General features: G+C 44.1%; 1 protein-coding gene across 3 annotated transcripts in view; it reads left to right on the top strand.

The window, feature by feature from the left end:
* LOC115109239 (phosphatidylinositol 4-phosphate 5-kinase type-1 gamma-like) overlaps positions 1 to 22,704 on the top strand; it is a 95,569-nt gene that overhangs the window by 59,000 nt on the left and 13,865 nt on the right. The window contains exons 7-17 of one of the 3 annotated variants that reach the window (XM_065009679.1): positions 6,024 to 6,323; positions 6,713 to 6,912; positions 7,042 to 7,125; positions 7,911 to 7,959; positions 14,256 to 14,340; positions 14,633 to 14,794; positions 14,969 to 15,113; positions 15,354 to 15,386; positions 17,157 to 17,270; positions 20,730 to 20,952; positions 21,443 to 21,488. In XM_065009679.1, coding sequence (XP_064865751.1) covers positions 6,024 to 6,323; positions 6,713 to 6,912; positions 7,042 to 7,125; positions 7,911 to 7,959; positions 14,256 to 14,340; positions 14,633 to 14,794; positions 14,969 to 15,113; positions 15,354 to 15,386; positions 17,157 to 17,270; positions 20,730 to 20,952; positions 21,443 to 21,451 — 1,404 coding nt within the window. In that variant the 3' untranslated portion in view covers positions 21,452 to 21,488. Of the gene's footprint in view, positions 1 to 6,023; positions 6,324 to 6,712; positions 6,913 to 7,041; positions 7,126 to 7,910; positions 7,960 to 14,255; positions 14,341 to 14,632; positions 14,795 to 14,968; positions 15,141 to 15,353; positions 15,387 to 17,156; positions 17,271 to 20,729; positions 20,953 to 21,442; positions 21,489 to 22,704 lie in introns of all 3 variants that reach the window. The other 2 variants (XM_065009678.1, XM_029633940.2) reach the window with 2 other exon arrangements.

The raw sequence follows: 22,704 nt of genomic DNA, 5'->3' as shown, positions 1-22,704 counted from the left end.
TCGATATTCCCAGGTAAGAAGTTTTAGGTTGTAGTTACTATAGGACTATTTCTCTCTATACTATTTGTATTTCATTTACCTTTGACCTTTGGATGTTCTAATAGGTACTTTAGTATTGTGAACCTAATCTCAGGAGTTGATAGGCTTGAAGTCGTAAACAGCGCAATGCTTGAAGCACAGCGAAGAGCTGCTGGCAAATGCACGAAAGTGCTGTTTGAATGAATGCTTACGAGCCTGCTGTGGCCTACCACCGCTCAGTCAGACTGCTCTATCAAATCAGAGACTTAATTATAATATAATAACACACAGAAATACGAGCCGTAGGTCATTAATATGGTCAAATCCGGAAACGATCATTTCGAAAACAACGTTTATTATTTCAGTGGAATACGGAACCGTTCCGTATTTTATCTAATGGGTGGCATCCCTAAGTCTAAATATTCCTGTTACATTGCACAACCTTTAATGTTATGTCATAATTACGTAAAATTCTGGCAAATTAATTACGGTCTTTGTTAGGAAGAAATGATCTTCACACAGTTCGCAACGAGCCAGGCGGCCCAAACTGCTGCATATACCCTGACTCTGTTGGACAGAACGCAAGATAAGTGACACAATTTCCCTAGTTAAAATAAATTCATGTTAGCAGGCAACATTAACTAAATATGCAGGTTTAAAAATATATACTTGTGCAGGTGTATCTCACTGATCATCCCTAAAGCCAACACCTCATTTGGCCGCCTTTCGTTCCAGTACTCTGCTGCCTGTGACTGGAACGAACTGCAAAAATCGCTGAAGTTGGAGACTTTTATCTCCCTCACCAACTTCAAACATCTGCTATCTGAGCAGCTAACCGATCGCTGCCGCTGTACATAGTCTATTGGTAAATAGCCCACCCATTTTCACCTACCTCATCCCCATACTGTTTTTATAGTTTTTTTTTTTTTTTTTTTTACTTTTCTGCTCTTTTGCACACCAATATCTCTACCTGTACATGACCATCTGATCATTTATCACTCCAGTGTTAATCTGCAAAATTGTATTATTCGCCTACCTCCTCATGCCTTTTGCACACATTGTATATAGACTGCCCATTTTTTTTCTACTGTGTTATTGACTTGTTAATTGTTTACTCCATGTGTAACTCTGTGTTGTCTGTTCAGACTGCTATGCTTTATCTTGGCCAGGTCGCAGTTGCAAATGAGAACTTGTTCTCAACTAGCCTACCTGGTTAAATAAAGGTGAAATAAAAAAATAAAAATAAAAATTGATTTTAAGAAAGGCATTGATGTTTATGGTTCGGTACACATTGGTGCAACGACAGTGTTTTTTTCGCGAATGTGCTTGTTAAATCACCCGTTTGGCGAAGTAGGCTGTGATTCAATGATAAATTAACAGGCACCGCATCGATTATTTGCAATGCAGGACAAGCTAGATAAACTAGTAATATCATCATCCATGTGTAGTTAACTAGTGATTATGTTAAGATTGTTTTTTATAAGATATGTTTAATGCTAGCTAGCACCTTACTTTGGCTCCTTGCTGCACTCGCATAACAGGTAGTCAGCCTTGTGGAGTGCAATGTAATCAGCCATAATCAGTGTCCAAAAATGCCGATTACTGATTATTATGAAAAGTTGAAATCGGCCATTCCTATTAATCGGTCAACCTCTACTCTCTATCCCCCTCTTTCATCCCCTGCTTTCTCTCTCATGTGTCTCTCTCTTGTTGACTTGTCAGCGCTGTTCCCTCCACTCAGGGACAGAGGGGGCATGTGTTGCTGGATGATGGGAATTCACTCCTTCTGTTTCTTTCCGTCTCTCGCTCTCTTGGTCTCATGCCCCCAGTCTGTTTCTCTTGTGAAGATCACTGGCTGTGGCCTAAAAGCCTGAAGGCCTTATTGCTTGCTGTTGGAGCCCTGGGACCCCTCCGGCCCCCTCCTTCCTCTGTCTCTCTGTCTGTCTCTTCCCGTCTCTCTCCCTCCTCTCTCTCTCTCTCTCTCTGTGTGTCTGCCAGGAGTTGCACTCTTTGAGTGGATAAGAAGCTGGCTCCTGGTAATTACTTTAATGGGATTCTGTCATTACTTTTAATGTTTAAGGAACATGTGTTGCTTGGCTAACCTCACTTATTTGGGTTGACTACTTAAATATTTAAAGCAGAGTGATGATAAGGAGATAGTTTTACGAAATTGTGAATTAGGTTTAAACGTCTCGTACTTTGCGTTACTGCTTTTGGTATTTTTTGGCTACTCTTGTGTTGTGAATATTTTGCAGGGGTGAGGTTGGTTTGGTCTTGAGGAATCATGTGGTACTGTGACGGGGCTGGCCTTACTCAATCACCTAAATGGATACTTTGGGATTTTGGCAATGACAGTATGAAGTTGCTAACTAGCGTCAGCACAATGACTGAAAGTATCTGCTAGGTATCATGCTAGTAGATACCCATAGACTTCCAGTCATTACATCCTTGAAACTAGACACGGAGACATAACTCCCAAGTGGCGCAGAGGTCAAAGGCACTGCATCTCAGTGCTAGAGGCGTCACTACAAATCTTGGTTTAATCCCTGGCTGTATCACAACCGGCTGTGATTGGGAGTCCCATAGGGCGGCGCACAATTGGCCCAGCGTTGTTAGGGTTCAGCCGGGGTAGACCGTCATTGTAAAATAAGATTTTGTTCTTAATTTGGGATAGGGGGCAGCATTTTCACTTTTGGATGAATAGCGTGCCCAGAGTGAACTGCCTCCTACTCAGTCCCAGATGCTAATATATGAATATTATTAGTAGTATTGGATAGAAAACACTCTGAATTCTCTAAAACTGTTTGAATGATGTCTGTGAGTATAACAGAACTCATATGGCAGGCAAAACCTGAGAAAAAAATCCAAACAGGAAGTGGGAAATCTGAGGTTTGTAGTTTTTGAACTTGCCCCTATCAAATACACAGTGAGATATGGGTTATTTTGCACTTCCTAGGGCTTCCACAGGCAGCTCATGTGAAGGGGGGCCTGATGGGAGCTGTTTGACTAAGGGGTCTGCCTACAGCCTCGTTCTCAGTCACGCGCTTTCACTTGAGAGGTAGCTCTCGTTCCATTGCTTTTCTACAGACAATGGAATTATTTGGTTGGAACATTATTGAACGTTTATGATAAAAACATCCTAAAGATTGATTCTATACTTAGTTTGACAAGTTTCTTCGACCTGTAATATAACTTTTTGTACGTTTCGTCCGAATGGACCAGATCGCGCTTTTGGATTTGTTTACCAAACGCCCTAACAAAAGAAGCTATTGGACATAAATGGACATAAATTATGGACATTATCGAACAAAACAAGCATTTTTTGTGGAACTGCGATTCCTGGGAGTCCGTTCTGATAAAGATCATCAAAGGTAAGTGAATATTTATAATGCTATTTATGAATAATGTTGACTACCCAACATGGCGGATATTTATCTGGCTGGTTTGGGCTCTGAGCGCCGTTCTCAGATTATGCTTTTTCTGACAGGTTCTGACAGGTTTTTTGAAATCTGACACAGCGGTTGCATTAAGGAGAAGTGTATCTAAAGTTCCATGTATAATAGTTGTATTTTCATCAACATTTATTATGAGTGTTTCTGTGAATTCATGTGGCTCTCTGCAATATCACTGCATGTTTTGGAACTACTGAACGTAACACGCCAATGTAAAATAAGATTTTTGGATATAAATATGAACTTTACCGAACAAAACATACATATATTGTGTAACATGAAGGTCTATGAGTGTCATCTGATGAAGATCATCAAATGTTAGTGATTCATTTTCTCTCTATTTGTGCTTTTTGTGACTCCTCTCTTTGGCTGGAAAAATGAGTTAGTGGTGACCTAACTTACCCCCTACTTTTTCGAACATTCTGTTAAAAATCGTGCAACATTTCAGCGTCTTGCTACTCATGCCAGGAATATAGTATATGCATATGATTAGTATGTGTGGATAGAAAACACTGACGTTTCTAAAACTGGTTAAATCACGGCTGTGACTATAACATAACGTGTGTTTCATCGAAAAGCGCAAGAAAAACTGATCACCGAAAACTGGAAAATATATCAATGCGCCACTTGCATGTATTGTCTATTGGAAAGCAAATTACATGGGGCTGAGATTGCAAGTCCTACAGCTTCCACAGGATGTTGCCAGTCTTGTCAATTGCCTGGGCTTTGTTTTTTGGTCAAACGAGTAAGAGAGAGCCCATTCCTTCCGGTCTCCGACAGGATGTTTTGGATGAGAAATTTCCGAACATGATTTCAAGACGTGGAGCTATTGAATACATATCACCCCGTGATCAATTTGATAGATTATTAACGTTTACTAATACCTAAAGTTGGATTACAAAAGTATTTCGAATTGTTTTGTGAAAGTTTATCATCGACTTTTTTAATTTAAAAAAATTACGTTGCGTTTTAAAACGCTGTTTTTTCCTTGATCACACACTTTTCATAGATCGATATCTAGGCTATATATGGACCGATTTAATCGAAAAAAAGACCCAATAGTGATGTTTATGGGACATCTAGGAGTGCCAACAAAGAAGATCGTCAAAGGTAATGAATGTTTTATATTTTATTTCTGCGTTTTGTGTAGCGCCGGCTCTGCTAATTATTTTGTTTACGTCCCCTTCAGGTATTTCGGGGTGTTGCATGCTATCAGATAATAGCTTCTCATGCTTTCGCCAGAAAAGCATTTTAAAAATCTGACTTGTTGGCTGGATTCACAACGAGTGTAGCTTTAATTCAGTACCCTGCATGTGTGTTTTAATGAACGTTTGAGTTTTAACGAGTGCTATTAGCATTTAGCGTAGCACATTTGCATTTCCAGATGGCTAGATGGGACGCATGCGTGTCGGGTGGAGTTAAGAGGTTAATCGTTTGTGGAGCTTTCGCTGTAAAGCATTTTTGAAATCAGAAAATGTGGCTGGATTAACGAGAATTGTATCTTTAAAATGGTGCCTAATACTTGTATGTTTGAGAAATTTGATTTATGAGATTTCTGTTGATTTGTATTTGGCGCCCTGCAATTTCATTGGCTGTTGGCGAGGGGTTCCGCTAGCGGAACGGGGTAAATAAAGGTTAAATAACATTTGTATCCATGAGTTAATCAGACTCTAGGGAAGTAGATAAAAGGCCTCATTGCCAAAATCCTGAAATATCCATTTACATTTACATTTAAGTCATTTAGCAGACGCTCTTATCCAGAGCGACTTACAAATTGGTGCTTTCACCTTATGACATCCAGTGGAACAGCCACTTTACAATAGTGCATCTAGGTCTTTTAAGGGGGGAACGATTACTTTATCCTATCCTAGGTATTCCTTAAAGAGGTGGGGTTTCAGGTGTCTCCGGAAGGTGGTGATTGACTCCGCTGTCCTGGCGTCGTGAGGGAGTTTGTTCCACCATTGGGGGGCCAGAGCAGCGAACAGTTTTGACTGGGCTGAGCGGGAACTGTACTTCCTCAGTGGTAGGGAGGCGAGCAGGCCAGAGGTGGATGAACGCAGTGCCCTTGTTTGGGTGTAGGGCCTGATCAGAGCCTGGAGGTAGTGAGGTGCCGTTCCCCTCACAGCTCCGTAGGCAAGCACCATGGTCTTGTAGCGGATGCGAGCTTCAACTGGAAGCCAGTGGAGAGAGCGGAGGAGCGGGGTGACGTGAGAGAACTTGGGAAGGTTGAACACCAGACGGGCTGCGGCGTTCTGGATGAGTTGAGTAAGCCTTTAAAAAGGCTTAAAAACAAAGACTGAGATAAAAACTGTTCAAAATGATTGTATTTATTGCCTTTCCAGATCAAGGTAAAACCATTTTAAAAAACTGTGGCTCACATACCTCACAAACATTGCAGGAACATCTATTTTAAAGAGCAGGTTACCTAATTACCAGGGTTAAAATGAAAGGTACCAAATCATGGACTGTTTTCTTCAAAACTATCCTGTGCTCTTGGTAATGTTGGTATTTTTCTTATTGCATCTTTCTCTCTCTTTTCCTCCCTCTCTCCAGAACCTCAACCAGAACCCTCGTACCCTGCTCCCCAAGTTCTTCGGCCTGTACTGCATCCAGTCTGGCGGTAAGAACATCCGCATGGTGGTCATGAACAACGTTCTACCGCGCGCCGTCCGCATGCACCTCAAGTTCGACCTGAAGGGCTCCACGTACAAACGCTGTGCCTCCAAGAAGGAGAGACAGAAAGCCAAGCCCACCTTCAAAGACCTGGACTTCATGCAGGACCTGCAGGATGGCCTGATGCTGGACCAGGATATGTACAGCGCTCTGGTCAAGACACTGCAGAGAGACTGTCTGGTGAGGAAAACAAGCCAGGTTTAGGACCCATTGCTATCAGGGTTTAAATTACACATTGACATACTTTTTAACTTAGCATCTACAGTTGAGGGCACTAAAAAGTTACTTGCTGCAGCAAGGTATATTATTAATATTGTCAATTCCTTTGACGTCGAGCAGCAAGTTATTAATTAAATACATTTCTGTAATATGCCCCTGACTGTGCAGTTACATCCCCTGTGAAGCAAATGTTTTATACTACGCTGCAGTACAGGTTAACTTTTTAATTCCCCCATATGTAAGAGAAAAGATCATTGAGAAGGATCCCATTGACGTGTGGACCAATCATAGGGCTCATAGGCCTGGCACAGTCCTATAACTGAAACCTATATATCTGTGTCTATTTCCAGGTGCTGGAGAGCTTTAAGATCATGGACTACAGCTTGCTGCTGGGGGTCCATAACATCGACCAGGCAGAGCGGGAGCAGCAGATGGAGGGAGGAGAGAAGGATGAGAAGAGGCCCGTGGCCCAGAAGGCCCTCTACTCCACCGCCATGGAGTCTATCCAGGGAGGGGCCGCCTGCGGAGAGTCTATCGACACCGACGACACGTGAGTGACTGACCTGTGACCGGCTGGGGTGTTTGAGTGTTGCTAGCTGTCTCCTTGTAGCTCTCTCTACCCTCTCTGTTTGTCAGTGCCACTCTTTGTGTCTGACTATCTCTTCATGTTTGTCTGTAGGATGGGCGGCATCCCAGCAGTCAACGGGAAAGGAGAGCGTCTACTCCTCTACATCGGAATCATCGACATCCTGCAATCCTACAGGTATTCACAAATATCATACAGAATCGTGTTCATTAGGTCACATTGTAGCAAAATGTTTTGGAACGGAAACTAAAACAAACGTTCCTTATTTGACAAGTTTGGGTAGTCCCTATCTGTAGCAGTATATTTTTTTTATCTTTGGTGCATAATAAATGTGACCCACGTAACTATATTATAACTCATTCAGTCACTATCTCTCTTGTAGAATCAGCCTGCCAGCATCATAAGATGATCAAATATTCAGCCTCCATCAGCGTATAAAGCAACAGCCTGTAGCGTGGCTGGTTGACGCTGTTTATATTTGTCTCTGTGACCTTAACCCCCTAAGGTCAATGTCTGCGCCCCCCTGAAAATCAAATTAGCATAATACAAACATCGAAAAATCCAAAGCATTTATGGAAGTATATATGGAGACTATTTAGTGACCAAAATAAGGGGTTCAATACATGTCTCAGATATAGGACAGACTCTAAAGAACACATTTCCTTTAGATGTTTTTGGGGGGACTATCTGTTGTTCAATGCATTTCTACGGGCTAATAGCAGTAAGGCCAAATAAACATGTTCATCAAATCATTTTTGTATATATTTTTTTGATACTTCAAAGGGTCTAAACATTCAAAATCAAATAGCAAAATGATCCTTGGTATGACCTTCTTAAAACAATTCCATGTAGCTTAGTAGTACCCCCACCCCTACTCCGACTTAGACAGGGCTTAGACTCTAACGGGTTAATCCATTTTTAATACCAAACGTTTGAAGTGTTGTTTCTCTTTCCGGCTCCAGGTTAATAAAGAAACTGGAGCACACGTGGAAGGCTTTGGTTCACGATGGGGTGAGTTTAACCTTCATAATGAGCCTTCTTTATTTGTATTTCCTAGTACAGTCAGTCTGGTCTATGTAATCATATCTGAGCTCTTTATGAACACAGTCATTAACAATATACAGTGCCTTCGGAACGTATTCACACCCCTTGACCTTTTTCACGTTTTGTTACGTTGCAGCCTTATTCTAAAATGTATTAAATCGTTTTTTCCCCCTCAACAATCTACACACAATACCTCATAATGACAAAGCATAAACAGGTTTTTAGAAATGTTTGTGAATTTATTAAAAATTAAAAACTGATATTACATTCATAAGTATATGGTGTGGTAGGGTAGCCTAGTGGTTAGAATGTTGGACTAATAACCGAAAGGTTGCAAGTTCAAATCCCCGAGCTGACAAGGTACAAATCTGTCGTTCTGCCCCTGAACAGGCAGTTAACCTACTGTTCCTAGGCCGTCATTGAAAATAAGAATTTGTTTATAACTGACTTGCCTAGTTAAATAAAGATAAAATAAAATAAAAAAATAAATAAAAGTATTCAGACAATTTACTCAGTACTTTGTTGAAGCACTTTTTGCAGCGATTAAGGCATTGAGTCTTCTTGGGTATGACGCTACAAGCTTGGCACACCTTTTTTGGGGTAGTTTCTCCCATTCTTCTCTGCAGATTCTCTCAAGTTCTGTCAGGTTGGATGGGGAGCGTTGCTGGATGGGGAGCATCAGAGACTTGTCCCGAGTCCACTCCTGTGTTGTCTTGGCTGTGTGCTTAGGGTTATTGTCCTGCTTGAAAGTGAACCTTCACCCCCAGTCTGGTCTTCCAGTCCATGCAGCTGAAAAACATACCCACAGCATGATGCTGCCACCACCATGCTTCACCATAGTGATGGTGCCAGGTTTCCTCCAGACGTATCGCTTGGCATTCATGCCGAAGAGTTCAATCTTGGTTTCATATTTGGTAAACTCAAAGCGGGCTTTTTACTGAGGAGTGGCTTGATTGGTGGAGTGCTGCAGAGATGGCTGTCCTTCTGGAAGGTTCTCCCATCTCCACAGAGGAACTCTAGAACTCTGTCAGAGTGACCATCGAGTTCCTTGTCACCTGCCCGACCAAGGCCCTTCTCCACCGATTGCTCAGTTTGGCCGTAAGACCAGCTCTAGGAAGAGTCTTGGTGGTTCCAAACGTCTTCCATTTAAGAATGATGGCGGCCACTGTGTTATTGGGGACCTTCAATGCTGAAGAAATGTTTTGTTTCCCATCCCCAGATCTGCGCCTCAACACAATTCTGTCTGAGTTCTACGGACAATTTCTTCAACCTCATGGCTTGGTTTTTGCTCTGACATGCTCTGTCAACTGTGGGACCTTATATAGACAGCTGTGTGCCTTTCGAAGTCATGTCCAATCAATTGAATTTACCACAGGTGGACTCCAATCAAGTTGTAGAAACATCTCAAGGATGATCAATGGAAACAGGATGCACCTGAGCTCCAAGTCCTGTTTGACAGACAGCTTTACTCCAGCTCCTCACAGACAGACAGGTGTGCAGACTATTGGAGATTTGACCTGTTGTGCGGTTTTAATGATTGAACAGCAAGCCACCGTCTGTTTCATCCCCCTCTCTCTGTCTGGGTTCTGAGTACTCTATACTCTGACCTTGAGGTTACTGCCATTCTTTCCCCTCATGCATTTATTGATGAAGTCACAGCTATACAGACAGGTTGCTACTGTGCAGAAGCAGGGTTGTGTGTGTGTGTGTGTGTGTGTGTGTGTGTGTGTGTGTGTGTGTGTGTGTGTGTGTGTGTGTGTGTGTGTGTGTGTGTGTGTGACCTCCTTAGTGAATCTGTCCAGTACACGTGTACTCAGGGACACAATAAGAGCCTCTTCTCCTCGTCATCCCCCTCTCCATCACGAACATATCCTCTGACCTCAAGAACCTCAGCCTCCCCATTTCTCTCAGACATCAGCTTCATGCTGCTCATAATATACAGTGTTTTCAGAAAGTATTCATACCCTTGACTTATTCCCCCCCAAATGTGTTTTTCTCAACCATCTACACACAATATCCCGTAATGACAAAGTGAAAACATGTTTTTAGAAATATTTGTAAATGTATTGACAATCAAATATAGAAATATCGAATTTACAGACAGTTGAAGTCGGAGGTTTACATACACCTTATCCAAATACATTTAAACTCAGTTTTTCACAATTCCTGGCATTTAATCCAAGTAAAAATGATCTGACTTAGGTCAGTAAGGATAACTTCTTTATATTAAGAATGTGAAATGTCAGAATAATAGTAGAGAGAATTATTTATTTCAGCTTTTGTTTCTTTCATCACATTCCCAGTGGGTCAGAAGTTTACATACATTCAATTAGTATTTGGTAGCATTGCCTTTAAATTGTTTAACTTGGGGTCAAACGTTTCGGGTAGACTTCCACAAGCTTCCCACAATAAGTTGGGTGAATTTTGGCCCATTCCTCCTGACAGAGGAAGTTTGTAGGCCTCCTTGATCGCACACACGTTTTCAGTTCTGCCCACAAATTTTCTATGGGATTGAGGTCAGGGCTTTGTGATGGCCACTCCAATACCTTGACTTTGTTGTCCTTAAACCATTTTGCCACAACTTTGTAAGTATGTTTGGGGTCATTGTCCATTTGGAAGACCTATTTGCGACCAAGCCTTGAGATGTCTTGAGATGTTGTTTCAATATATCCACATATTTTCCATCCTCATGATGCCATCTATTTTGTGAAGTGCACCAGTCCCTCCTGCAGCAAAGAACCCCCACAACATGCTGCAGCCACCCCCATGCTTCACGGTTGGGATGGTGTTCTTCGGCTTGCAAGCCTCCCCCTTTTTCCTCCAAACATAACGATGGTCATTATGGCCAAACTGTTCTATTTTTGTTTCATCAGACCAAAGGACATTTCTCCAAAAGGTACGATCTTTGTCCCCATGTGCATTTGCAAACCGTAGTTTGGCTTTTTTATGGCGGTTTTGGAGCAGTGGCTTCTTCCTTGCTGAGTGGCCTATCAGGTTATGTCGATATAGGACTCGTTTTACTGTGGATATTGATACTTTTGTACCTGTTTCCTCCAGCATCTTCACAAGGTCCTTTGCTGTTGTTCTGGAATTAATTTGCACTTTTCGCACCAAAGCTCGTTCATCTCTAGGAGACCGAACGCGTCTCCTTCCTGAGCGCTATGACCGCTGCGTGGTCCCATGGTGTTTATACTTGCGTACTATTACTTGTACAGATGAACGTGGGACCTTCAGGCTCCCAAGGATGAACCAGACTTGTGGGGGTCTATAATTTTTTTTCTGAGGTCTTGGCTGATTTCTTTTGGTTTTCCCATGATGTCAAGCAAAGAGGCACTGAGTTTGAAGGTAGGCCTTGAAATACATCCACAGGTACACCTCCAATTGACACAAATGATGTCTATTAGCCTATTAGAAGCTTCTAAAGCCATGATATCATTTTCGGTAATTATCCAAGCTGTTTAAAGGCACAGTCTACTTAGTGTATGTAAACTTCTGACCCACTGGAATAGTGTTAATAATATGTCTGTAAACAATTGTTGGAAGAATTACTTGTGTCATGCACAAAGTAGATGTCCTAACCGACTTGCCAAAACTATAGTTTGTGAACAAAAGTCATTAAAACTAGTTTTTCAACTACTCCAACCTAAGTGAATGGAAACTTCTGACTCCAACTCTAAGTATTCACACCCCTGAGTCAATACTTTGTAGAAGCACCTTTAGAAGCAGTTGCAGCTGTGAGTCTTTCTGAGTAAGTCTCTAAGAGCATTCCACACCTGGATTGTGCAACATTTTCCAATTTGTTATTTTCTAAATTCTTCAAGGTCTCAATTTGGTTGTTGGTCATTGTTAGGCAAACATTTTCAGGTCTTGCCATAGATTTTCAAGTAGATTTACGTCAAAACTGTAACTCTGAAACTCTGTAACATTCACTGTCTTCCTGGTAAGCAGTTCCAGTGTAGATTTGGTCTTGTGTTTTAGGTTATTGTCCTGCTGAAAGGTGAATTCATCTACCATTGTCTTTTGGAAAGCAGACTGAATCAGGTTTTCCTCTAGGATTTTGCCTGTCCTCCATTCCATTTGTTTTTTTATCCTGAAAAACTCCCCAGTCCTTAACGATTGCAAGCATACCCATAACATGATCAGCCACCACTACGCTTGAAAATATAGAGTGTGGTACACAGTAATGTGTTTTATTGGATTTGCCCCAAACATAACACGTTGTATTCAGGACAAAAAGGTAATTGCTTTGCCACATTTTTTGCAGTATTACCTTAGTGCCTTGTTGCAAACATGATTTAGAATGTTTGTCTTCTTTACAGGCTTCCTTCTTTTCACTCAATACCAGTTAGGTTAGTATTGTGGCGTAAATACAATGTTTGTCTAACCTCGGTTTTCTCCTATCACAGCCATTAATTAATAACTTCACCATGCTCAAAGGGATATTCAATGTCTGTTTTTTCTGTTTTTTTTACCCATCTACCATTGGTGCCCTTTACGAGGCATTGGAAAACCTCCATTGGTCTTAGTGGTTGAATCTGTGTTTGAAATTCACTGCTCGACTGAGGGACCTTACAGATAAGTGTATGTGTGGGGTACAGAGATGAACACTATTATTCCATGCAGTCCATGCAACTTATTATGTGACTTATTATTAAGCAATGTTTTACTCCTGAACTTATGTAGGCCTGCCATAACAAAGGGGGTTGAATACTTATTGACTCAAGACATTTGAGCTTTTCATGTTTTATTCATTTGTAAACATTTTGAAAAACATAATTCCCCTTTGACATTATGGGGTATTGTGTGTAGGCCAGTGTCAAAAAATCTATGTGTATTCAATTTTAAATTCAGTCTGTAACACAACAAAATGTGGAAAAGTCAAGGGGTGTGAATACTTTCTGACGGCACTGTAGAACTGTTCTTTCTCACTCGCTCTCTCTCTCTCCCCCCTGACATGGTTTAACAAGACTGTGACGTGTTTGGAAACCAGCATAATGACTGAGTGATGGGGTTATACCACATCTCTCTCTCTCTCCCCCCTGACATGCTTTAACAAGACTGTGACGTGTTGGGAAACCAGCATAATGACTGAGTGATGGGGTTATACCATATCTCTCTCCCCCCCCCCCCTGACATGGTTTAACAAGACTGTGACGTGTTGGGAAACCAGCATAATGACTGAGTGATGGGGTTATACCACATCTCTCTCTCTCCCCCCTGACATGGTTTAACAAGACTGTGACGTGTTGGGAAACCAGCATAATGACTGAGTGATGGGGTTATACCATATCTCTCTCTCCCCCCCTGACATGGTTTAACAAGACTGTGACGTGTTGGGAAACCAGCATAATGACTGAGTGATGGGGTTATACCATATCTCTCTCTCTCCCCCCTGACATGGTTTAACAAGACTGTGACGTGTTGGGAAACCAGCATAATGACTGAGTGATGGGGTTATACCATATCTCTCTCTCTCCCCCCTGACATGGTTTAACAAGACTGTGACGTGTTGGGAAACCAGCATAATGACTGAGTGATGGGGTTATACCATATCTCTCTCTCTCGGGTGTGTGTGCATGTGTGTTGAGCCAATGACAGCACAGCTTACAAAGTATATGTCTGTGATTGTTGTCATCCTGGGAGACTTGGCTGGTGAATCCAGACCCTGACACCATGCTGCCCCGGTGGTCCCGCTCAGCCTCCACCACCACCACCTTAAAGACTGGCAGGGGCCTCCGGGACCGAAGCAGTATACTCCGGGCCAGGGGCTTGAGCAGCAGAGGGTTTAGCAGGGTCTCCAGGAGCATCAGGGGCTGGGGGAGAGTTGGAGGGTGGGGCAACAACAGCAGGAGTCTCTGGTACTTCACTGAGAAGATACGGGGGGGGGTCATCTCTCACCCTCTCTTTCTGGGTCAGACTGAACCAAACACCCGAGTGTTGTGTGTCCTGTCCAGCCATGTGATCTTAGCCCACTGGTGCATGTGTAATGAGTTGGAGAGAGTGTGTGTCCTGGGTCGTTTGGCCTGTCCTACTCTAGAGAGAAAGGATGAATAAATTAAGCCATACAGTGAGGTGTGCAGCATCCTAACTAAGAATGGCCTCTCTCTGGAGAGATGGACTGTATTTAAAGTAAATGTGTTGTTCTCTCTTGCCCTCTTTCTTTGTCTCTCTCTCTCCCTCTCTCTTTCTCTCACTGTGTCTCTCTCTCCTGTTTTTGCTACCTCTCTCTCATTTGCTTTCTTTATCTTCCCATACCCCCCCAGGACACCGTATCAGTCCATCGGCCTGGCTTCTATGCAGACAGGTTCTTCAAATTCATGAGCAGCAATGTGTTCAAGAAGAGCTCCTGTGAGTAGACCAGACTAGACTATACTACCAGTCAGACGGACACACACACGGTTCCAGGAAAACAAACACCTGCTCAATTCACTTAGTGATTGGTTTTCAACTTGATGTATTTAAATTGATCTCTTTTGAATGATGTACTTTTTCGCTACAAATCCTCTGTTATGTATTTTGTATTGGGAGGTGAAACATTATGAGAAAATATGAAAGATATTGAACACTCAAACACACATAGGACTGTGTTCCCTTTGGTGGTAAGAGGACAAGTGATGTTATTTATCTGTGTGTTCCTCAGCCTTGAAGTCTTCTCCCATTAAGAAGGGTCGTGTGGGCCTGACGGTGCCTAAGTACACCGGCCCTGGAGCCGCCTGGTCAGCCAGCCAGTTGCCCTCGGAGGGAGACGATAACATATATGACCTGAGAGGAGCACGCAGCTTCCCCACGCTGGAGGACGAGGGTAGAGAACCTAGATTATATAAATACCCCCCACCGTTAAATTCACACACTCCACATTCACGCAGCAGTGTCATTTTATCCTCGCTGTTGACGGAGACTGAATGCAGGTGTTTTGATAACCTGTTCTGATTCTCTCTCCCCACATCTCTCCCCTTGTCTCTTCTCTCTCTCTCAGGGCGACCAGACCTTCTACCCTGCACCCCTCCGTCGTTTGAGGAGGCAACCACGGCCTCCATCGCCACCACGCTCTCCTCCACCACCTCTCTGTCCATCCCAGAGAGGTCTCCCTCAGATGCTGGAGCAGAGAACCCCCGCTACAGGTACCAGAACAACAGCTCTGAGAGAAGGTACCGCTATGGACACAATGGCTTATTAATGGACTATGTATTCATGGAGTGTGCCCTTTTTTGAATGAGAATTAAAACACAAGTCAAAATGTATAATATAATGGCTAATCCATATTCATAACTGGATAAAAAACAGTCCCTGGTTGTGTTGAACTGTCAGAGCCACAGAACCAGGTTTACAACACGTTAACTTCTCTGTGTGTTTCTCTGCAGGAGGCACACCCAGTCTGTCAGCCATGACGGGAGGTAACAACAATGCTGTGCCTACATGCTCTGTTTGAATGCACAACTTATTCCGTTGCATAAAGGACTTGGTAGTTGGGTGTTCTTACAGCGCTAGTCATTCCGGCTCTGACCAATGAGTAAGGCCGATAGGCTCGGGTGTGTCAAGTCACTCTATTGGCCTGTGTTTTTATGGATGTGACCACCCTTCCTGTCGCTGAGTTGTATTGCGTGTGTGTGCCTGCTTGTGTGCTTACGCATGTGCGTGTGTGTGCTTATTCACATGTGTGTGTGTGTGTGTGAGTGTACTTACAATACCAGTCAAAGGTTTGGACACACCTACTCATTCAAGGGTTTTTCTTTATTTTTACTATTTTCTACATTGTAGAATAATAGTGAAGACATAAAACTATGAAATAACACATATGGAATCATGTAGTAACCAAAAAAAGTGTTAAACACATCCAAATATATTTTATATTTGAGATTCTTCAAAGTAGCCAACCATTGCCTTGATGACAGCTTTGCACACTCTTGGCATTCTCTCAACCAGCTTCATGAGTTAGTCACCTGGAATGCATTTCAATTAACAGGTGTGCCTTGTTCTTTCCTTCTTAATGTGTTTGAGCCAATCAGTTGTGTTGTGACAAAGTTGGGGTGATATACAGAAAATAACCCTATTTGGTAAAATACCAAGTCTATATTGTGTCAAGAACAGCTCAAATATGCAAAGAGAAATGACAGTCCATCATTACTTTAAGACATGAAGGTCAGTCAACTTTGAAAGCTTCTTCAAGTGCAGTTGCAAAAACCATCAAGCACTATGATGAAACTGGCTCTCATGAGGACCGCCACAGGAAAGGAAGACCCAGAGTTTCCTCTGCTACAGAGGATAAGTTCATTAAGAGTGACGAGCCTCAGAAATAGGCTATTAACTGAACCTCACATTGCAGTCCAAATAAATGCTTCACAGAGTTCAAGTAACAGACACATCTCAACATCAACTGTTCAGAGGAGACTGTGTGAATCAGGCCTTCATGGTCAAATTTCTGCAAAGAAACCATTACTAAAGGACACCAATAAGAAGAAGAGACTGTCTTGAGCCAAGAAACACGAGCAATTGGATATTAGACCAGTGGAAATCTGTCCTTTGGTCTGATGAGTCCAAAATGTAAGATTTTTGACCGCCGTGTCTTTGTGAGACCCAGAGTCGGTGAACGGATGATCTCCGCATGTGTGGTTCCCACACATGATGGTGTGGAAGGTGTGATGGTGTAGGGGTGCTTTCTGGTGACACTGTCAGTGATTTATTTAGAATTCAAGGCACACTAAACCAGCATGGCTACCACAGCATTCTGCAGCAATACGCCATCCCATGTGGTTTGGGCTTAGTGCGACAATCATTTGTTTTTCAACAGGACAATGACCCAACACACCTTCAGGCTGTGTAAGGGCTATTTGACCAAGAAGGAGAGTGATGGAGTGCTGCATCAGATTACCTGGCCTCCACAATCACCCGACTCAACCCAATTGAGATGGTTTGGGATGAGAGTGTGCAAAGCTGTTATCAAGGCAAAGGGTGGCTACTTTGAAGAATCTCAAATATATATATTTTTGTTTACTACATGATTCCATATATGTTATTTCAGTGTTGATGCCTTTACTGTTATTCTACAATGTAGAAAATAGTACAAATAAAGACAAATCCTGGAATGAGTAGGTGTGTCCAAACTTTTGACTGGTACTGTACATTTAACGTGTGTGTACTTACATTGCACATCTGTGTGTGTGTAGGACCCAGGAGGAGGTGCGTGAGGAGGAGCAGCAGACCATCACGGTGGAGGTGGAGGTGAAGAGACATGACAGCGAGCCCATCATCACGGCCCCACAGCCATCTCCAGAGACCAGGTACACAGCCTCAACCTTACTCTACATAGATCAAGATGTATTACACAAATCCCTGAGAGCAGGCTCAACTCTACTGAGCAGCACACCCAGTATCCAACACACTGAAACCAGAGCCATGCATTTACAGAGTTATTAGCATTTCAATGGGCATCATGTTGGTATACTTAACATACTTGTCAGTGCTCACTGTAACTCTGGGAATCCCAAGTGTAAAGTCAGTGTTTCAGATCCTACCTCTGATGGGGCTGCTCTTACCCCAATAGGAACCCGGCCGCTGCTGCTACGGCACGTTTTACTAAAACTAACCTGAAAACGTCTCACCTGGGACAGGCTATCACCTAGGTTATCTAACCCTCCGCTCTGGGAAGTGGGGATGCCGTGTTCCCATTTGGCGGTGATATTAAGTCCCCACCTTACACCTCACTCTAGGTCCCATTTGGTTATTGGGATGGATGTGGCCTGTTGCTATGCTGTTAAGTCCCTTGTTATGTACAGATCATCGCTGCCTCTGGATGTTCTCTGGAGCAGCCATTTAATTAGATTAAGAGAGTGGAGTAGAGTGAGACAGACAGGGTAGTAGGGTGAGACCACAGTGACTGTGAAAGGGTGAGACAGACAGACAGGGTAGTAGGGTGAGACCACAGTGACTGTGAAAGGGTGAGACAGACAGACAGGGTAGTAGGGTGAGACCACAGTGACTGTGAAAGGGTGAGACATACAGACAGGGTAGTAGGGTGAGACCACAGTGACTGTAAAAGGGTGAGACAGGCAGACAGGGTAGTAGGGTGAGACCACAGTGACTGTGAAAGGGTGAGACAGACAGACAGGGTAGTAGGGTGAGACCACAGTGACTGTAAAAGGGTGACACAGACAGACAGGGTAGTAGGGTGAGACCACAGTGACTGTAAAAGGGTGAGACAGGCAGACAGGTTAGTAGGGTGAGACCACAGTGACTGTAAAAGGGTGAGACAGGCAGACAGGGTAGTAGGGTGAGACCACAGTGACTGTAAAAGGGTGAGACAGGCAGACAGGTTAGTAGGGTGAGACCACAGTGACTGTAAAAGGGTGAGACAGACAGACAGGGTAGTAGGGTGAGACCACAGTGACTGTGAAAGGGTGAGACAGACAGACAGGGTAGTAGGGTGAGACCACAGTGACTGTGAAAGGGTGAGACAGACAGACAGGGTAGTAGGGTGAGACCACAGTGACTGTGAAAGGGTGAGACAGACAGACAGGGTAGTAGGGTGAGACCACAGTGACTGTGAAAGGGTGAGACAGACAGACAGGGTAGTAGGGTGAGACCACAGTGACTGTGAAAGGGTGAGACAGACAGACAGGGTAGTAGGGTGAGACCACAGTGACTGTAAAAGGGTGACACAGACAGACAGGGTAGTAGGGTGAGACCACAGTGACTGTAAAAGGGTGACACAGACAGACAGGGTAGTAGGGTGAGACCACAGTGACTGTAAAAGGGTGAGACAGGCAGACAGGGTAGTAGGGTGAGACCACAGTGACCGTGAAAGGGTAAGAGTGACAGACAAGGTAGTAGGGTGAGACCACAGTGACTGTAAAAGGGTGACACAGACAGACAGGGTAGCAGGGTGAGACCACAGTGACTGTAAAAGGGTGAGACAGGCAGACAGGGTAGTAGGGTGAGACCACAGTGACCGTGAAAGGGTAAGACAGACAGACAGGGTAGTAGGGTGAGACCACAGTGACTGTAAAAGGGTAAGACAGACAGACAGGGTAGTAGGGTGAGACCACAGTGACTGTGAAACGGTGAGACAGACAGACAGACAGACAGACAGGGTAGTAGGGTGAGACCACAGTGACTGTAAAAGGGTAAGACAGACAGACAGGTTAATAGGGTGAGACCACAGTGACTGTGAAAGGGTGAGACAGACAGACAGGGTAGTAGGGTGAGACCACAGTGACTGTGAAAGGGTGAGACAGACAGACAGGGTAGTAGGGTGAGACCACAGTGACTGTGAAAGGGTGAGACAGAAAGACAGGTTAGTAGGGTGAGACCACAGTGACTGTAAAAGGGTGAGACAGGCAGACAGGGTAGTAGGGTGAGACCACAGTGACTGTAAAAGGGTGAGACAGAAAGACAGGTTAGTAGGGTGAGACCACAGTGACTGTAAAAGGGTGAGACGGGCAGACAGGGTAGTAGGGTGCGACCACAGTGACTAAAAGGGTGAGACAGACAGACAGGTTAGTAGGGTGAGACCACAGTGACTGTAAAAGGGTGAGACAGACAGACAGGTTAGTAGGGTGAGACCACAGTGACTGTAAAAGGGTGAGACCGACAGACAGGTTAATAGGGTGAGACCACAGTGACTGTAAAAGGGTGAGACAGGCAGACAGGGTAGTAGGGTGAGACCACAGTGACTGTAAAAGGGTGAGACAGAAAGACCGGTTAGTAGGGTGAGACCACAGTGACTGTAAAAGGGTGAGACGGGCAGACAGGGTAGTAGGGTGAGACCACAGTGACTGTAAAAGGGTGAGACAGAAAGACAGGTTAGTAGGGTGAGACCACAGTGACTGTAAAAGGGTGAGACAGACAGACAGGTTAGTAGGGTGAGACCACAGTGACTGTAAAAGGGTGAGACAGACAGACAGGTTAATAGGGTGAGACCACAGTGACTGTAAAAGGGTGAGACAGGGTAGTAGGGTGAGACCACAGTGACTGTAAAAGGGTGAGACAGAAAGACAGATTAGTAGGGTGAGACCACAGTGACTGTAAAAGGGTGAGACCGAAAGACAGGAGTGCATGGGGAAAGTTATGGAGTGGCCAGGCAGTGGAACTGTGTCAGATGGGGTCTGGGGGGTTGAGACCCAAGTTAGACATATAGCCTCGGGGAGCTGGGTGGGGTAGTAGGGGAAGGATGGAGGGGACGGGGTAGAATAGCCACCTGGAGACCCTGCTCCTCAAAGCTGCCTCAGGCTCACCTACTTGGTGAGAGCAAGAGAGAAAAAGAGAGGGAGAGAGGTAGAAAGAGAGTTGAGGTCCCTGGTTGCATGGCAACTACAACACCAGCCCCTCACCCCCATTAAATACTTATTTCCCAACAAACAGGTCCTTCTCCGAGTCTGAGATGCTGTCACTGTTCTTTAGGAATGCAAGGCTTCACATTTCTGTCTCTCTATCTAAACACACAAGCTGAGAAAGCAATCTGGGATAAGCTTAAGTCATTCCTAGTAGTTAATGATCTGGGTCTGGACAATAGAGGGATTTTGGTGGCACTGCGCCATCTGGTAGTGTAAGTCTTGGTTAGTGGCCTCTCTGTTCCCATTGATCTAATCAGTCAGTCTCAGCTCTGGGCTGGTTTCAGAGAGAGAAGGAGTGAGAGGGAGAAGGAGAGAGAGAATGTGTGAGAGCAGGTGTGTACAGTAATTTGTGTGTGTGTGTGTGTGTGTGTGTGTGTGTGTGACTGACCCCCCCCTTTATCTTCTCAGTGAGGTAGCTGAGGCTTCTGCTGATGTTGTTGCCCCACCCTCCACCTCTCCCCCGGCTCCTGAGGCCTCTGCTGCTGAGGCCCCTGACCCAGAGGCCCCTGCCAGTTCCAAGTTGGTGGTGGTTGAGGGGGACCGCCGGGGCAGCATGGTGTCAGGGTCCGGCTGCACCAGCCAAGCCTCCCAGGACGACGAGGATGACGTAACAATCACAGACATCTACTTTGTAAGTTGTGCTTTCATTGGCACAACATACATGCACACACACTTGGATCGTATTCCTTAGGAAAACGTTTTAAAACATTTTGTAACAAAAACAAAACTGTTTCTCCCTGTTTCAGTTTTGTTTTCATCCATTTAGTGCCTAATGAATAGGACCCTGGGCACACAAGGCACAGTTATGATAGATTAACTAAATACCAACTGCTACCATGTCTATAGGCATACAGCTCAGTTACAGTATACTACAGTATCCTAGCTGCTAAATATCTCCTAGGTTTAAAAAGGTTTAAATCTCAGTCAGTAGGCATACAGCAGAACATGAAACAGACAACAGCAGACACTAGACTATACACGGCTAGCTCCCATCATTTCCATTGGCCATCATTTCCATTTTTGATTTGTTAAATATTGTTTGTCCATGTGTGTGTTATTAGTGTTGGGTCATGGGAGGGTGTGTGAGTCTCAGATTTGGATGCTGTCATGCCTTTCTACAGAAGCGTTGACAGTAGGAATCCAGAGGGAGCAGAGAGAGAGAGTGAGGTGAGACACCTGCATGGGCGTGTGTTATACCAGAAGACACCACAGTGGGTTGGAGTGTTAAGAATGTTCTGGGGTGTTCAGTGTGGGTTGGGTTGGAGTGTTCAGAATGTTCTGGGGTGTTCAGAGTGGGTTGGAAGGAGTGTTCAGAATGTTCTGGGGTGTTCAGTGTGGGTTGGAGTGTTCAGAATGTTCTGGGGTGTTCAGTGTGGGTTGGGTTGGAGTGTTCAGAATGTTCTGGGGTGTTCAGTGTGAGTTGGATTGGAGTGTTCAGAATGTTCTGGGGTGTTCAGAGTGGGTTGGAATGGAGTGTTCAGAATGTTCTGGGGTGTTCAGAGTGGGTTGGAATGGAGTGTTCAGAATGTTCTGGGGTGTTCAGAGTGGGTTGACCGGAGTTTTCAGAATGTTCTGGGATGTTCAGAGTGGGTTGGGGTGGAGTGTTAAGACTGGGATTTGAGGTGTTTAAGGGTTAATTTAGTCAGTCCATCTCCCTAGCTTCACTTCTGCTTTATCCTAAGCACTTTATGTCATCTCAATCTGGCACTAAACATAATTGAATGTGGGCCAGACAAATAGGACAGTACTTCAGGCTATGACATCAACAGATGGTGAAGTAGATTTATTCTCTCTTTTGTACATACATCTCTCTTAACTGCATGGCCCTTGTCCTCCTGAACAGACTACTTCTCTTCAGACAGTCTGACTTTGATCTGACAGGTGTTATTGTAGAAGTCTGGGCTCTACGACACTGAGTTCGGAGCCAGAGCCATGCATTGATGTACGAGTCTGTGGTGAGAAGTGATGAAAAGTCCAGATAGGAAAGTTTCCTCTGGCGTTGCTCTGACGGGTGGACAGTCTCTCCTGCAATGAAACACCTCACACTGTGACCCTGGAGCCTCTGGGGGTCAGTAGGTCTGTCTGTCTGAGAGCTCTTAGTCATCGGATGACCAGCTCAACTCACCAGACCTGCTCTGCCTCTCTACTCTCATGCTGCAGTTCAGGAGAAACAGAGAGGCAACACTTTTAAACAACCACTATCACCACTGTGTCTCTCTGTATCCATGCAGCTGTGGTCATTTAGCCAGCCGAAGACACGTATTAGGTCATATAACATTCTAAATTGAATTCTAATAGCGTTCTAATTTAGTGCTTCTAAACGGTTTCATTTTATGGGTTGTATGGTTGTGTCATCTCATCATGTGTAAAGCAATCTCAAAGC

The sequence above is a fragment of the Oncorhynchus nerka genome, linkage group LG25 (genome assembly GCF_034236695.1).
Source record: "Oncorhynchus nerka isolate Pitt River linkage group LG25, Oner_Uvic_2.0, whole genome shotgun sequence".
Classification (NCBI taxonomy): Eukaryota; Metazoa; Chordata; class Actinopteri; order Salmoniformes; family Salmonidae; genus Oncorhynchus; species Oncorhynchus nerka.
Note: the sequence above shows the minus strand (reverse complement) of the source record. Positions and strands in the feature narration are given on the sequence as shown.